The following is a 17718-nucleotide window of genomic DNA, read 5'->3' as shown; positions in this document are numbered from 1 at the left end:
GAGAGAGAGAGAGAGAGAGAGAGAGAGAGAGAGAGAGAGAGAGAGAGGATGGATGGAAGGAAAGAAGGAAGAAAGGAAGGAAGGAATGGCTTGCTAGAGAAATGAGAGAAGTTTTTATTACAAGTGTGAGCACCAGAGGGTGTATTCATAGGAGGGAGTGTGTATGTGTATGTACTACACACACACTCCTAACCCTACCTCCCCATCCCTGCTTACCTCTTGGAGGACAGGAACTTGTTCAGGGGTCCTCCAATGGCCATTTCCATGACCAGCATAAGAGCCTCAGCCTTGCACACACCAATGATCCGTACAATGTAAGGGTTGTCCAGCTGGTGCATGATGTGGGCCTCCTTCATCATCTCTTCTTTCTCTGCCTTCTCATTGGTGCTCTTAAGCACCTTAATGGCCACATCAATCTGCTTTCTGCGAAGAACACATAGAGAATGTTCTGGTCCTGTCACCTGCCAGACTTCCCATCAGACTCCATCCTCCCTCTCTAGCCTCCACCACCATTAGGGCCCTCAAATAGAACAGATTCTAGTTCAATCTTCTCATTGTATAAAGAAGGAAACTGAAATTCAGAAAAGGGGAAGAGATTTTCCCAAGGTCACATCAATCAAAGGCAAAACCAACAGACTTCAATTCAAGTTTCTTGGTTTTCATACACTCATCACAGATTTGGACTGCCTACCCTTCATGATCCAACATGGTGTAATGGAAAGAGGAGAATGGAAGGGAGGGAAATGAGCATTTATTAAGCATCTACTATGTGCCAGACACTGTACTAAGTACTTAACAAATATTATTTCATTTCTTCCTCACAACAACCCTATCAGATTGGTGATATCTATTATTATCCCCATTTTAGAGCTGAGAAAACTGAGGCAGAGACTTCAGGTCCAGTGCTCTATCCACTGCACCACCTAAATGCCCCTCAAGAGTACTGGCTCTGGCATTGGAGGATCTAAGTTCAAATACGAACTTTTTTACTTACTGCCAATGTGATCGTGGATAAATCACTTGAATTTTCTATAAAACAATATCATGAGAAGAGGCTGGTCTATCAAATGGCCTTTGAGGTCCCTTCTAGCTTTCAAATTATAACCTATAGAAGCAGCTAGGTGATACAGTGGATAAAAAGTCAAGCTTAGAGTCAGGAAGACTCATCTTCCTGAGTTCAAACGGGCCTTGGACACTTACAAGCTGGGTGACCCTGGGCAAGCCACTTAGCCCTGTTTGCTTCAGTTTCCTCATCTGTAAAATGAGCTGGAGAAGGGGGTTCATGAAGAATCAGATATGACTAACCAATAACAGCAAGAAATTATAACCCTGCCCTGGGCCTCTTCTTACTTTCTCATCTTGTAGACTCCCTTTCGGACACAGCCAAAGTTGCCTGAGCCCAGCTCCACCTCATCTATCATCAGATTCTCTCTCTTCAGGAAGAGTTTCTTATCCTTGAGCTCCTCGGGGTCACTATAGGGGCTCTCATACACGCTGGTGTCCATGGGAAGGACTCGAGACTTTTCGCCTTGATTGTTGACCAGACGCCCTGCCCAGACAAGGAAGAGAAGAGAAGAGATGCTTCTCAGTACCCCAGGCTCAGGCTCAGTACTCCTTCCCTACCCGAGGTTGCCGTGACATGCGTGGGTTTGGCATGTACCAATCAGTTATTGCTAGGAAGACCACTACTATGCCTCTGGCCCCTCTGGGGATTCTGACTTCTCAGCTACTCTCTTTGGACACTTTAAGACCTCAGACACGTCCTGGCTGTGTGGCCCTGGGACAAGTTACTTAGCTACAGTTGCCTAGCCCTTACCACTCTTCCGTCTTAGGATTGATTTTAAGGGGGCAGCTAGGGGATTCTATGGATTGAGAGCCAGGCCTAGAGATGAAAGGTCCTGGGTTCAAATGTGACCTCAGAAACTTCCTAGCTGGGTGACCCTGGACAAGTCACTTAACCCCAATTGCCTAGCCCTTATTGCTTTTCTGCCTTGAAAGCAATACTTAGTATTGATTCCAAGGTAGAAGTTAGTTCATTTTTTAATTGACACTAAGACAAAAGGTAAAGGTTAAAAACAGAAACCTGTGCCCAACCACAAACTTTCCAATCTGGAAGGGACCTCCAAAGGTTCTAGGCCTGGGGTTCTTGACCTGAGCTCTGTAAACTTGCTCTATTCATATTCTGGTAAGCATATTTCAATAGGATTGGTTTCCTTTGTTAATTTTATGTATTTTGTTTTTTTGCATTTAAAAATATGATTCTGAGAGGGAGTTTATTGGCTCCACCAGACCGATGGCCTAAGGGGTCCAGAATACGCACTCATTAGAGAACCCCTGATCTAATCCACCATGAACTTGAGCAGGAATTCCACACCCCCACCTACGACATCTGTAACAAGGGCTAAACTAGCCTTGGCTTGAAGACCAATAGGGATAAAGAACTCACCACGTGCCATGGCAGCCTTTTCCATGTGGGGTATGATTGTTAGGACACTTTTCCTTCTAAGGAGGCTAAACTTGACTCTCTGTAATTTGCCCCGTACTCCAGCCCCCTCTCATGCCTGTCAGGACAATTCTAGCCTCTCTTCCTGAGGGCAACCCTTCCTTCAGCTGCTGGAAGATGGTTCCCCAAAGCTCTCCTCCAAGGGGTTTACAGAAAGTAGGAATCCCTTGCTTTTCTCTGAGCCCAACACTCACCTGGCTCAGGGGTGTATCCATCAGAGTTGAAGGTGTCATTTCTTCTCTGAGAATCAGAGGGACATGAGGTTGGTCTTCCTGGGGAGCTTGAACTTGGCGTCCTACATCTATGAATGCCCTTCCCCAGGCCCACCCACCCATCCCAGTTCCCTAAAGAACAGTTCAGGAGCAGCAGGATGCTGGGAGGACAGGCTGGGGTTCTGGCTCCTAGTCTGAGGACACCCATCCCCAAAGACCTCCCAGGGACCAAGTTCCTGCCTCCCCAACCCCAGGACCCAGACTCACAGGCATGGAGGGATGAACAGGGAGTGTGGGAGCTGCAGTCACTGGAAAAAGAGTTGGGTTGGGACAAAGAGGGCCAATGAAGTGCCTTGGAGAGACCAAAGAAATGTCCTGCCTCCTCTGATCCAGCCCTCAGCTCATAATGGGTGCCGTACCCCACACGTTAGCCCAGCTCGGAGCCCTCACCCCACTCCTAGCTCCAAAGCCAGCCCCAGCCCTAAGTTCCCTTACCAGAAGCAGTAGAAGCGCTGGCATTAGGACAAATCTCCTTTAGACAGTAGATAAGCCCATCTGACTTCAGCTTCAGGTATTCTACCAGCTGGAGGGGAGAGGGGGAAGGCAGAGGCATCAAGCCTAGAAGGGCTCAAACCCCAACTAGAGTTGCCCCCCCAGTGCTGGTAGAAGGGACAGGACCAGGCCCCCTCCTCAGAGTCTCCTCAATGGGATAGAAAGGTGAGGAGAGGAGAGTGGGGAATGGCTATAAATGGGAGGCTAGGAGTCTGGGTAATTGCACAGCAACAGTAGAGAGGAGGGGAGGTGGAATGGGAATGGGCTTGGGCTGCTTACCTGCCACAGGGTGTCAAACTTGGTGCCCTCAGGAATACAGTACTTGCCAGACTTGTCCTGGTTGATGAGGTAGTGGTAGACGGTCTTGCCATAGATGAGGGACAAAGCATAGCTCCCATTTTCCTTCCTGGGTCTAAGCCTACAGCAGGTGATGGAGAAGGAAAACAAGAAGTCTCGTAGTCCCTGGGCTTATCAGGATGTCCCCAAAGCACACCATGGCCTGCCTATGCCAAGATCACAGACAGAATTGGAAGGGACCACAGAAATCACCTAAACCCACACACACACACACATACACAATTTTACAATTGATGGAAACTGAGGCTCAGCTAAGTTGTTTGCCCAAGTTCACAGAGGAAGAATAATGAAAAGAGGCAGAATCTGAATCCCAGCCCTCCGATTCTTTCCCCCCCCAAACTCATACCTTCTGTTTTAGTATTAATTCTAAGACAGAAGAACAGCAAGGGAGGAAGGGCCAGGTAAATGGAGTGAAGTGACTTGCCCAGAGTCACACAACTAGGATTTGAGTTCAAGTCCTTCTGACTCCAAGCATGATGCTCTCCACTGTGGTACCCATTCTTAATTAATTTATTTACTGCTATGACTGAGGACTTCTCCCTGGAGGAGGGAGAAATCGATGTGGCCAGTGGATGCCCAGTGCCTCAGTGGGAATAGGAGCCCCCGACCCAACCTACTGTGTCCTGGTAGAAGCAGGCAGGGAGAGAAGGTGGGGAGCCCCATAGTCTTGCCTCTGTTCTCTCAATGGATCACAGCATCGCACATTTAGAACTAGAAGGGGCTTCAGAGGTCCCACCTGGTTCAACCTCCTCAATTTACTGAGAGGGAAACTGAGGCCCCTGAAGAGAAAGTGACCAGCCCAAGGATACACCTCGAAGACGGGACTTGAGGCCAGGTCCTCTGACTCCAGTACCACTTCCAGTCTCCAGAGGATCTCCCAAATGGCTGGCAAATACAGCAACCTCACACTTCCAGGTAAACACAAGGACGGGCCAATATACTTCCCATACTCTTAGCAGAAGCAAACATACAGATGAGCACATGGGCCAAACTGGGACTCAACACCTCCTTTCAAAGAAAACCATTCACTCCTGCCCACAAGCTGGCACAAATACACACCACAGGACACAGACACACTCACACAAGCAAACATATGAGCGCATAAGCAATCACACTTGGTGATTTCATGGTTACCTACAAAGACACTCATTGATCACCTGTAAACAGCACATTCACAACATAAAACTTTGCCAGAAGGACCAGAATTTAGGAGCACCCTGAATGGGGGTGGGGGAGGAGCAGCTAGGTGGCTCAGTAGATATAGAACCAGGCCTGGAGACCGACCTGGGCTAAAATTGAGTAAATATATAATATTTAATAGATGATATTCATTATTTTTTATTTAAAATTTCATTTATAATTTGATGTTTTAACATTAATGTTATAATATAATTATTAGATTAATTGTAATATCAATACTCTAATGAATATTATTAAATAACAATTGATTAAAAGAATAAATATAATGATAAGTAAAAAATAAAATTTGTGAAAATAAAAGATACTTCCTAGCTGCATGATCCTGGGCAAGTCCCTTAACCCTCACTGGCTAGCCTTTACTGCTCTAAGACAGAAGGTAAGAGTTTAAAAAAAAAAGAATACCTTGAAGGACTAAGCCAGGTCCATTGATGCTGTCTTTTTTTATTATTCATAAAGCAAAGAAAATAGATAAAGGGTGAAAATTTATATTTTAAAGTAAATAAATAAAACTTTTGCATCAGCTGGCACAGTTAGGTCCTTGGTTCTTTGAAGGGACCCATCCTTTTAACATAAAGTTTAGGATTCGATTTGGGCCCCAGTAGGGTCTTCAGGGGCCATGAAGGTAGTCAGGAATGGTGAGGCAAGAGGGATTGATGCCCTTGTATGAGCCAGGGACAAAATACTGTGTAATTAGAAAATCTTGAACTCTTGGACTTCATCTCCCAGAATTCTTTTCCTTTTCGTCCCCCAGTTGCACACTTACGTTGTTTGTACAGAGTTGTGTGTAACCCCGCCTTGACTCTCTTCTCTTGCAACCATGGCTGGGTTAGCACCCTTTTTACCTAGCTTTTTATTTAGTTAAATAGAATATTTAACTTATTATTTAATTAAATGGAATATTTAATGAAATAGAATATTTAACTTATTAAATAGAACATTTGGAGATATTGTATATTCATTTTTAATCTTACAACACCTAACACAAGGCTATTTTAAAACACTTTTAAGAAGCATGTTTGATATCTCTGTCTCTCTCTCAGTTAGAAGGTAGCTTTTTAATTTTCCTGTAGGAAAAAAAAGGGGGGTCGCCTCCTGCCAGGCAGCCTTGGAGGTGGGAGCTTTGGCCAAAGGTCCTGTGGCTTACCATGTGCATACAGCAGTCCCCTTAGCACCCAGCACCTAGTAGGTGCTTAATAAGTGTTTACTGACTTAGCCACCAATACATGTCCATTCCAGATTCCAAAGCCTGTGCCTAGCAGTGCCCCAGCAAGTGCCCCAAGAAAGCGAGGATGCCAGGGTTCCTTCCAGCAGAAAACCATCTCCATAGTGGCAAAACTCATCTGTTTGCTCAAATAGCCCCTGTCACATGGAGACACTAATGTGTCACCTATGAGTGACACACACACACACACACACACACACACACACACACACACACACACACCCAGCTCACTGCACTTACAAGAACTTGCCATCATGCTGAGCGCCTGAGTAGAGCTTGCGCTCAGCTTCCTCTCTGGAGATGGAGTTGTGGTACCAAGGCATCCGCTCGTGGGCTGTCGTGGCAATAAGCTTCTCCACCTGGGGGGCCTGGCTGATGATGGCCTGCTCCAAGGCTTCCCCCTGGGGAGGGAAAGGGTCAGGGTGCTCTCATGAGGAAGAATAACAGCCCCCATTTCTGCGAGGCTTTAAGGTTTACAAAGGCACCCTGAAAGGGAGCTAGGGCAGGGAGATCTGGGAGAGAAAACCTGAAGCTCTGAGGGGTAACTTCCTCAGGGGCAGCCACCACCCCACTCTAGGTGGCCCCTCTGGGCCAGTCTTCTGAGGCACCCCCCCCCCGCTGCCCCGGTCCCCCGCCTGGGCCACACCTCTAGTTTCCAGGTCTGGCGCACGTAGTCTCGAACCATACTATCCCGAAGACTGTCGAAGACCCCTGGCTGGGGCTCCATGCCACTGGGTCTGTTGCAAGGCTTGCGCAGAGGACAGGGGAGGCCATCAGCATCCTTGGAGTAGAATTCACAGAGCTCAGCCGGGCCGCAGTGGGGCTTGCCTCCTGCGATGGCGTAGGTACCATTCAGCTGACGTTCAATGGGGTAATGGTGGAAGGTCACGTTATACACCAGCGAGAGCACGTAGCCGCCCAGGCTGCGCAGGCACTGGCGCAGCAGGAAGAGCCCATCTGCCATGCCTGCCAGTTTGAGGTGCTCCTCTGCCTCAGCCCTGGAGATGCTCCCATAGAAGAAGGGTAGGTGGGCAGCTGCATCTGGCATTGTGGACTCCCCGGGGCCACCACCTAGTATGGAGGGAGTCCAGGCAAGTTTCATCAGCCTCTGAACCCATCCTGGCCTCCCAGCCTTGCCCATCTATGCCCCAGTTAGCCCAGCTCAGGCTCCATCCTTAGCTCCTTTTAGCCCTCTTTCCTAGCTATTCCAGTATCCTGCCCCAAGGCTGGCCCAGCCTTCTCCAGTCTCAAAATTTCAGAGCTGGAAGAGAAGGACCTCACAGGCCATCAACACTAGAATCAGCATCTCAGGTGCCCTTTCTCCCCAGATAAAATACTTCCTAAGAAAAAACCCAGTGCTGGCCTCCCTAGGCAGACCATTCCACTTTTGGACTTAGGCTCTTTTTCTTGTTGTCCAATCAGCCGTGTCCCACTCCTCAAGGCCCCTTTGGGGGGGGGGGGTTTCTTGGTAAAGATACTGGAGTGGTTTGCCATTCTTCCTCCAGCTCATTTGACAGAGGAGGAAAATTGGGCAAACAGGGTAAAGTGACTTGTCCAGGGTCACACAGCTAGTAAGTGTCTTGAGGCCAAATTTGAACTCAAGGAGATAAGCCTTTTCCTGACTTCAGGCTGGCACTCTACCCACTGTGCCACCTAGCTGCCCTTTCTTGGGAAAATTATTTACACTGAGCTGAAATCTGATTCCTTCCACCTTCCATCTATTGGTGTTACCTCTCAAATACTTGAAGGAAGCTACCACATTTTCCCCCCATAACCCCTTCAAGGCTTCTTTTCTGCAGAGCAAACATCTCCAGTTCTTTCAACTGATCCTTTTCTGTGTGAAACTCAAACTGCCTTCCCTAAAATCCTGTTTCCCGACTTGAACCCAATTTTCCAGGTGTGGTGAGGATATGCCCTATTCGAGCTGAGCTCCCCTTCACAAGTTACACCTCCTGTCATGCTTTGTAATCACCTTCACATCCTCCACAGCAACGCGGGGGCATGCCAAGCAGAGAGGGGAGATTAGTCACCCCATTTCAGAGGGGAAGAAACTGAGGCCCAGGGTAGAAAGGAATAGCCCAAGACAACCGAATGAGTGGGGAACAAAGTAGGGAATCAGCCCCTGAGAAGCCGATTGGACCCCAGGGGTGTCCCCACTACAGCTCGGTTGCTTCCCTGAAGCCCCCATGGATATGGCCTGACACACAGCCAGGGCTCAGGAAAGGTCTGTTGAAAGATTTGATTGATGATGGCAGGGATGAGAGAAGAAAAGAGGGAGAAGAGATGAGAGAGGAATGAGAGGAGGGGCTGAAGGGGAGGAAACTGGGGGAGGCAGGAAGGAGAAAGGAAGCGGTGGGAGGGAAGGGGAGGAGGGAGGCCGGAAGAGGAGGGAGGAGTTGGGGAGTGGAGGGCAGGGGAGGGGGCCCACAGTCTCAGCAGGACTAGTGGCCGGATACTGTGGCAGGAAATTGTCAGCAGTGCTTGTCAAGCCCCTTCCCCAGGAGGCGCCTGGGGCCTCCAATCTGGCCAGGCTGGAGGGACTGGAGTGGGGCTGGAGCCCAGATGGAGAGAGGGAGGAGTGCCTTGAGGGCAGAGCAAGAAGGATGGAGGAGGAGGGTGTTAGGAGGCGGGGGAGAGGGGTAGAGGAGGAGGAGGAGGAGGAAGAGGTAGTAAGGAGGGAGGAAGAGAAAGAGAGAACAAAGATGAAAGAAGGAAAGAAAGATGGAGAGAAAGAAGCAGAGGGAAGAAAAGAGAAAGGAGATGAGTTGGAGGAAAAGGAGGAGGAGGCAAGAAAGAGAGAGACAGAATAGAGATCAGAGTGGGAAGGGAAGAATTAGAGGGACCAAGATGGGCAAAAGGAGTCCTTAGTGAAAGGGAACTGAAGGCTCTGTGACCCAAGAAAACTCAGCCTAGGCTTGGAGGAATTGGACAGAGAGACGAGAGGCTCCCTGAGCCCGACTGTAATGGCCCTTAGTGTTTTAAGTTTGTCCCTATAGCCATGAGAGAACTACCTAAAGGCTCCCTGGGGTCCTTTCCAGCTTTCTGTCCTTGTTCTTTGGATCCCTTGAGGAGGAGGGAGTGAGAGAAGACTAAGAGAAAAATTCCAGATTAGATTCAAACTCCTCCTACTTCCTCTGTACTCCATACCCCCTCATCAAGGATCCTGCCTTCTCCATATCCCTCCTACTCCCCACCCCGTCATTCCAAACAGCCAACCAGTCAGTCATGAAGCATTTATCGTTTCCTGTGTGCCAGGTACTGTCCAAACTGTATTTATTCCAAACTCTGGGCTTTGGCTCCTAAGATTTTCCACACTGGAAATGCCTAGCGCTCTTCCCCATTTGGGTCCATCCCATCAACCATCTCTCTAATCCAGTTCCCAACTCACCATTTCCAGGCAGCCATCCAATTACACTCCCACATATTGCTACCTGTAACCGAGGACCCATAGAGGCCTTCATGGGCAACCACCTACCACTTGTACATGCTTAATCATGTTCTGAGCTCCCACCTGGCAGATCCGGATCGGGTCTGCTGGTAAACCTCAAAGGCTTCCTCATCCACTCTCCAAACCAGTAGGCACCACTATGTCTGCTTCCCACCATTACCCATCTCATTTCACTCAGGCTCCCCCTCAATTATCTCCCACCTCTATTGCCATCACCTCTGCTTCAAGGGAATTAAAATAAGCAGGAGGTCCAACAAGCCCTACAGCTCGCCTTCTTTCTTCTCTCTCTCTCTTTTTTTAAACCCTTATCTTCTTAGTATCATTCCTAAGACAGAAGAGCAGCAAGGATGAAGTGACATGCCTAGGGGCACACAGCTAGGATGTGTCTAAGGCAAGATTTGAACCCAGGACCTCCCAATTCTAGGCCTGGTTCTCTATACACTGAACCACCCAACTGCTCCTATAGCTGACTTCTCAGAACAACCCTGGAAGATAGATAATGCAAGTATTATCTCTGTTTTACAAATAAGGAAATTGATGGAAACAGGCAACAAGCATTTATTAAATACTTACTGTATGCCTAGCATACAAGGCTTACATTATCTAACCACTTTGCCCAGGATTAGTCACACAGCTAGCAGGTGTTCTGAGCTAGGATTGCGATCAAAGTCTCCTGACTCCAAGTCCCCACCATGCCATGCTGCCAACCCAACATCTCTAGTCTATTCTCCATAGTGGAAATTAATTATTTAACTAGCATAACAAATTCCAGACTTAGTCTTCTGTTTACATTTCCATTCCGAAGGCTGATTATTTGATTATATCTTACTGACCTCAGAACAGGGGGTCCTTGAGGGCAGGGACCCTGTCATAATATGATTGTGCAGTGGCTAGAATAGGGGATTTAAGGGTCAAGGAAGACCTGAGTTTGAATCCTGCTTCAGACCCTGACTGACTGTGGGCTAATAACTTAAGCTATACCTGCCTCAGTTTCCTTACCTATAAAATGGGGGAGAAGTAATAACAGCACCTACCTCCTAGTGCTTTTATGAGGATAAGATTAAATATCTGGAAATCACTTTGAAAACTTTAAAGCACCATTTAAATGGTAGCTATTATTATTATTAACTTCTTTTATTTAAATTTATTTGTTACATTAAAATAATGAGGTAATTCTCTCCCTCCCACCCTCCCCCCATTAGAGAAGGCATCATATTGACAAAAATATATATGCATATATAAAATAATGTCTTGCTTATTTCTATTTATCAGTTCTTTCTCTGCAAGTGGACATACACAAGCCATTCTTCAAACAATATTTTTGTTGCTGTATATAATGTTCTCTTGGTTCTGTTAATTTCACTCTTTATACTTTCATGTGGGTCTTTCCATATTTTCCCAAAATTTACCTGCTCATCATTTCTTACAGCCCAGTGGTATTAAATCACAATCATATGCCACAACTTGTTTAGCCATTTGCTAATTGATGGGTATCCCTTCAATTTGCAGTTGTCACAATTAATTTAACGTTTGCACATAGTTTCCCTCATTGCTCTGTGATCTATGAGAGAATTTAGTGAATAGGGGATCAGGTTTGCAGGTTTTTTGGTTTAGAGAGCCCTCCTAGTTTAGAATTCCCTTCACTAATGCTGATCAACAACTTGACTTTCTATCTATCAGTGATTGGCACAGATTAAGTGCTCAGGGAATATAAGTTTTCATTTACTCTTTTATTCATTCGTGTCAGGCTGGACTCTGACTTAGTGGTTGGAAGATATTGAGCAAATACTTTATTCTTTCTGGACTCAGTTTCCGTTATCTTCATAAGATAATGGAATTGGATGAGAAGTCTTTTAGGGGGTCCATGAACTTGGATGGGGAGAAATTGCACCTTTATTTTGATATAATTGGTTTTCTTTAAAATCCTGTATATTAAAAATATTTATAGCTATTCTTTTTGTGGTGGCAAAGAATTGGAAACTAAAGGGATATCCCTCAGTTGGGGAATGGCTGAACAAATTGCGGTATATAATAGTGATGGAATACTATTGTGCTGTAAGGAATGATGAATACGATGATTTCAGGAAGAGCTGGAAAGACCTACATGGACTGATGCAGAGTGAAATAAGCAGAACCAGGAGAACATTGTACACAGAAACAGCAATATTGTGGAACAATCAAATGTGATGGACTTTGCTACTAACAGCAATACAATGATCCAGGACAATTCTGAAGGATTTATGACAAAGAATGTTTGCCACCTCCAGAGAAAGAACCATTGGAGTAGGAATACAGATGAAAAACATGATTTATCACTTGTTTATTTGGGTATATGTTTGGTGGTTTTATCTATAAGATTATTCGCTTACAAAAATGATTAATATGGGCATGTGTTTTGCATGATAATATATGTATAAGCCAGACTGAATTGCTTGCTAGCTCCAAGAGAGGGAAGGGAAGAAGGGAGGGAGACAATATGAATCACATAACTTCAGAAAATTTTTGTGGAAATTTGTCATCAAAATTTTTAAATGAAATAAAATAAAATCCTGTGCATTATATGCATTTGAAAAGATAATTCTGATGAGTCCCTAGCCTTTACCAAAATGACTTCCCAAGGGGTCCATAGCACAAAATGGGTAAGAAACCCCCTATATTCCTTTGGAATTCTTAACTCCAATTCTAAATTCCAAAAAGTTTCCTGGAAACTTGGGAGGCTTAGTGGCCTTCCCAGGGTTATAAAACCAGAACATGGTAGAGATCAGATCTAAATTCTTCTGACTCTCAAACAGCCTCTTTATATGACACAAAATTCCCTAACTGTAATATTCTCCTCATTTTACAGATGAAGAAACTGAGGACCAAAGAAGTACAGTGACTTGGTGATGCTATTGTCATCCACCAATATCATCACCATAATCAACTTGCACTTTAACACTGGCAAAGCACTTGGCATATATTTTCATATTTGATCACTTGCCTGATATAAGAAGTAAGATTTGAACCCCAGCCTCCTGATTCCAAATGCAACACTATTTCAATGACTCAATGACTCCCCTATTTCTTCTAACCTCTGTTGTCCCTCATCTCCTTCATGTTGCTCTGCCCCAGCACCAGAAACATCAGCTCTGCATATACATAGCAACTTTTAAAAAATAAACTGTTCTAACTGGAGGAATTCCATGTGAATTGGAAAGACCTCCAGGAATTGATGCAGAGTGAGAGGAGCAGAGCCAGAAGAACACTGTACACAGAGACTGATACACTGTGGTAAAATCGAATGTAATGGACTTCTGTACTAGCAGCAATGCAATGACCCAGGACAATTCTGAGGGATTTATGGTAAAGAACGCTGCCCACATTCAGAGGAAGAACTGCAGGAGAGGAAACACAGAAGAAAATCAACTGCTTGAATACATGGGTTGGTGAGGACATGATTGGGGATCGAAAGTACCACACTAATGCAACTATCAACAATTTGGAAATAGGTCTTGATTAATGACACATGTTAAAACCAGTAGAAATGCATATTGGCCAGGGGAGGGAGGGAGGTTGGGGGGTGAAGGGGAAAGTAAGAACATAAATCATGTAACCATGTTAACTTTTCTAAAATATAAATATTAATAAATGTTTAATAAAAAATAAACTGTTCTCTTGGATAAGCATATTTATTATAACTAATTACATATTTATAGCAAACCATATATGTTATGTTACATATTGTATAAATGGAGATTTTGAACCTTTGGACTTCATCCCCCAGAAGTCCCTTAGTATTTCCCAAAATTCCCTTTAATCTCTCCTATGCCTCCACATTTTCGTGGTCATGTTATCGTTTTATGGGTTCTATAACTCCTCCCTCTCTTTTCCTCTTGCGAGCAAGCTGAATAGCTAGGTCTCTTACTTTAATTATTATTAATAAACTTTTTAAATTGATACCTGGAATATTGGATAGTAATTTTAAAATACACAATATTATTATATTTTTTAGATGATAACTAAAAAAAAACACTAATTGATTGAATAACTGCTTTGTTTGAAGGGTTCTCAACCCGGGGTCTCTAAACTTTTAAAAAATATTTTTATAACTATTTCAACATAATTGATTACCATTATAATTCTGGGCATCCTATGTATTTAAAAATTCTGAGAAGGGATCCCTGGACTTCACTAGAATGACAAAGGATTCCAGGGCACAAAGGAAGTTTCAAATCCCAGGCTTTGCGGCCATGGAGGCTGGAGCTCTGGCGTTCCTATTTCATTTCACATATTTGCCAACTCTGAGCACCAAAGATTCTGTAGGAGATGGGGATCAGAGACTAGGCACCAGGAGCACAGGAGTGACTCCCTTCCATCTATTTCTGAAATAAAGGGCTCCTAGACTGAGAAGGAACATGATAAACTGGGAATAGTGTTAGTTTGAGAGTCGGAGCACCTAGATTCTAATCCCAGCTCTGCACCTTAGTAACTGTGTAACCTCAGAGAAGCCATTTCACCTCTCTAAGCCTCCCTCTCTATAAAAGGAGAAGATTGGGCTAGATGACCTCTGTAGCTCCTTCAAGCTCTAGATCTTGGATCCCATGACTGATTGTGTTTGGGAGCTCAAGGCTAGGCACTAGCCCTGGGCATGTAACCTGTTGGGTAATGCCATCTTTATCTTCCTCCCTACTACCTCTGACCCTGAGGAATTCCTTTGTTCCAGGATTCAGTATCACAGTTGAGTAGACAAAAGTTATCTGTAGGGAGTAGAGGGTATGAGGGTGGAGACGGGGTCTGTAAGTAAGGCAAGCTCACTCCGGGAAGGGAAGGAGCTAGCCCAGGAGAGGATCATGGGAATGTTGCCCTCAACTTGGAAATTAACCATTGTTTAAACCAAATTAGCTCAAAAGCCAGAAAGTAGACAAGGGAGGACGAGCTCTGCTCAGTCAGGGAGAGGAATAGGAGACCTTGACCATCCTTAGGAGCAGAACAAAGCCATCAGACCAAGGAAAGACATGAATTCAAATTGTAATTCTGCATCCAACCTCTAGATAGAAAGGTTATTTACTTCAGCACAGATTTAGAGCTATAAGGAACTTTATAGTCCAATCCTTTCCTTTTACAGATTAGAAGACCGAGACACCAAGAAGTTAAGTGGTTTGCTCAGTTACATAGCTAGATAGTGCAGTGGATAGAGTGCCAGACCTAGTCAGGAAGACTCATCTTCCCAAGTTCAAATCTGGCCTCAGGCACTTACTAGTTGTGTGACCCTGGGCAAGTCACTTAACCCGGGTTGGAAATGGCCAACCACTCTAGTAACTTTGCCAAGAAAACCCAAAATGGGGTTATGAAGAGTCAGACATAATTGGAATGACTGAACAACAACACAGAATCAGGTCATCCTAATTCCAAATCCAGTGCTCTCCCACTATACCATATTGTCACTCATACTTATGTAATCCAGACTTCTCTTGGCATGTCAAGTTCCAAGTGGAGATGGCCATAAGGGACTTTTGAGCTTGCCAGTTTGCCTAACATAGAGCAGGTCGTTACCCTGTAAATACATTGTCCTCATTTACAATGCAAATTAAAGTGCCCCCCCAGCTAGAGGAAGCTAGAAATCCTGGGGTTGCTGGGACTTTGCCCTAAGAAGAAACTCTAAGCCATCAGTGGATCCCAAACCAAGAAGGCTACCTGGGATTCATTCTCTTGATCATTCCAGAACCTGATTATCTAGGACTAACATAGCCTCCCTCCACTGGCCAGTGCCCCCGGGGGGCTTTTCTCCTATGCCCACTAAGCCAAGACCTCAGGCTACTATCAGGCTAGCTGTCAGGGACCCCCATGTTAGCCTCCTTGTCAAGGAGACCTTCTCCATTGGCAAGGGCTGGCCAAAACCAACAAGTATGTTATCTTCCCCTTTCCCTGACATCATCCAAAGTGCTACAGACAGGATGCCCAGGGGACAGTTAGGTGGCTTAGTGGATTAAGAGCCAGACCTAGAGACAAGAGGTCTCAAATTCTTTCTAATTTTACTGTGACCCTGAATAAGCTAGTTAACCCCCCCCCTTACCATTCTTCTGCCTTCTACATAGTGCTGATTCTAAGGCAGAAGTTAAGGATGAAAAAATAATAATAATAATGGCCAGAAACTGTCACTTATTCCTTGTATGTGGTCCTTCTTGGACCTCCATTTCCTCAGATATAAAATGAGAAAGTTGAGCTCAATTACCTCTAAGGTCCCTTCCAACTCCAACTTATCTGATCAGTTCCCTAAGTCTTGCTGATTCAGCCTCCTACCCAATATTTCCATCTCTCTCCTCTCGGTTTATATAGCCACCACCCTAGTTTAAGGGCTCACCACTTCTCACCTCAATTACTGACATCAGGATGGCTATCTCTGTTTTGTTTCCATAACTATTAAACGCATATGACTAAAATACTTGATTTGATCTCATCAGTTCCTAATTATAAAATCTTCAGTAGTGGGGCAGCTAGGTAGATAGAGAAACAGGCCTGGAGATGGGAGGTTCTGGATTCAAATCTGACCTCAGACACTTCCTAGCTGTGTGACCCTGGACAAGTCACTTAACCCCCATTGCCTAGCCTTTACCATTCTTCTGCCTTGGAACCAATACATAGTATTGATTCTAAGACAGAAAGTAAGGTTTTTTTTTAATGTTCAGTAGTTCCCTACTACTTTTAGAATAAAATATAAAATCTTTCATTCATCATTTAAAACTTCCTACAACTATGCCTCCCCCCATTCTAAGTTACTTAACTAGCATAGCCTGACATAGCAATACCATTACTTGGTCTATACCCCCAAAGAGGTCAAAGAAAGAAGGAAAGATCCCATATGTACAAAAATATTTATAGCAGCTCTCTTTGTGGTCCCATCAATTGGGAAACGGCTAAATAAATTGTGGGTAATGAATGTAGTGCATTACACCATAGGAAATGACCTAATGGACAACTTCCAAGGGAACCGAGATTTCTAGAAACCAATGCCGGGTAAAGTGAGCAGAGTTGGGAGAACAATGTATCCAAGGACAGTAACATTATAAAGAAAAACAACTTCGAAAGACTTGAGAACTCTAATTTAATGCCATGTTTCTAGATGATGGAGGATAAAGTGAACAACCCACCAGAGAAGTGGTAGAATTAAGGATTCAGAGGAAGACATCCACTTGGATATGACCAGTGTGAGATTCTTGTGTTTCTAGGGTATGTATATTTATTATGAGGGTCTTCGTTTTCTTTTATATTGTTCATGGGGTAGGCAATAGAATGGAGGGATGATAATATGTGATTGCATATTATATATTATTATGCATAATAATATATCATTATATAAAATAATATATATTATTGTGTATAATATATTATTTTATATTGTATAATAAATCATTGTTATAATATAATTATACTATATTATTTGTTCTATACTATATAATATATTCTATAATTATGTATACTAATATATGCCATATAATATTATAAATATATAATGTTATATCATATATCATATATATAAAAGTGATAGTGAACCTTTTAGAGACTGAGTGCCCAAACTGCAACCCTCACACCACATGTAAGTCCCCTGCCTTACCCTAGACAGGGGAGAGAGGAAATACTCCCATTGGGCTTCTGGACAGAGGGGCAGGTGATGGGAGAAATGTCCTCAGGCACATGTGGAGAGGGGGAGGGGAGCAGCCCCTTCCAGCACATGTGCCATAGGTTTGCCAATATTAATACATAGATATATATTATAATAATTATATTTAAAATATCTTAAGGAAATTGGGGGGGAGACCAAGAACTGCCCCCTTTACAATCTGCCTCCCACCTACCTTTCCAGTATAATTTTATATGACTCCCTTGATGGACTCTTTGTCCCAGTCAAACTGGTCCACTAGTGGTCCAATCTCACTTCCATCTATCTCATGCCTTGCTCAGACCTTTTGCCCAGGGACTTTCTCAGGTCTTAAATACCCTCTTTCTCCCTCCTCTCCTGTACCTCTTAAAATCTCTAGCCTTCATAGCAAACAAGAGTGTTGAACTCAGTGGTCTTTGAAGCTCCTTCCAGCTCTAAACGAATGTCCTCTGTACCTGTGGACCCTCAAATGCCACCTTCTCTATGCAGCCTTTCCTGACCAGATCACTCTCCAGATGTTGAAATGAATTTGTATTTCGCTGTATCTACTTTTATCACTGAACTTTGTACAGGCTGCATCCCTCCAGT

General features: G+C 44.4%; 1 protein-coding gene across 1 annotated transcript in view; it reads right to left on the bottom strand.

Annotated features, from left to right (window-relative positions):
• The window catches only part of LOC123232290 (tyrosine-protein kinase ZAP-70), a 12940-nt gene extending 5832 nt beyond the window's left edge, over nucleotides 1-7108 (bottom strand). The window contains exons 1-8 of the mRNA XM_044658691.1: nucleotides 6693-7108; nucleotides 6287-6447; nucleotides 3547-3685; nucleotides 3211-3298; nucleotides 2983-3023; nucleotides 2698-2743; nucleotides 1351-1549; nucleotides 217-423 (exon numbers count right to left, since the gene is read on the bottom strand). Coding sequence (XP_044514626.1) covers nucleotides 217-423; nucleotides 1351-1549; nucleotides 2698-2743; nucleotides 2983-3023; nucleotides 3211-3298; nucleotides 3547-3685; nucleotides 6287-6447; nucleotides 6693-7094 — 1283 coding nt within the window. The 5' untranslated portion in view covers nucleotides 7095-7108. The remainder of the gene's footprint in view (nucleotides 1-216; nucleotides 424-1350; nucleotides 1550-2697; nucleotides 2744-2982; nucleotides 3024-3210; nucleotides 3299-3546; nucleotides 3686-6286; nucleotides 6448-6692) is intronic.
• Nucleotides 7109-17718: the final 10610 nt, after the last annotated feature.

The sequence above is a fragment of the Gracilinanus agilis genome, chromosome 1 (genome assembly GCF_016433145.1).
Source record: "Gracilinanus agilis isolate LMUSP501 chromosome 1, AgileGrace, whole genome shotgun sequence".
Lineage (NCBI taxonomy): Eukaryota > Metazoa > Chordata > Mammalia > Didelphimorphia > Didelphidae > Gracilinanus > Gracilinanus agilis.
Note: the sequence above shows the minus strand (reverse complement) of the source record. Positions and strands in the feature narration are given on the sequence as shown.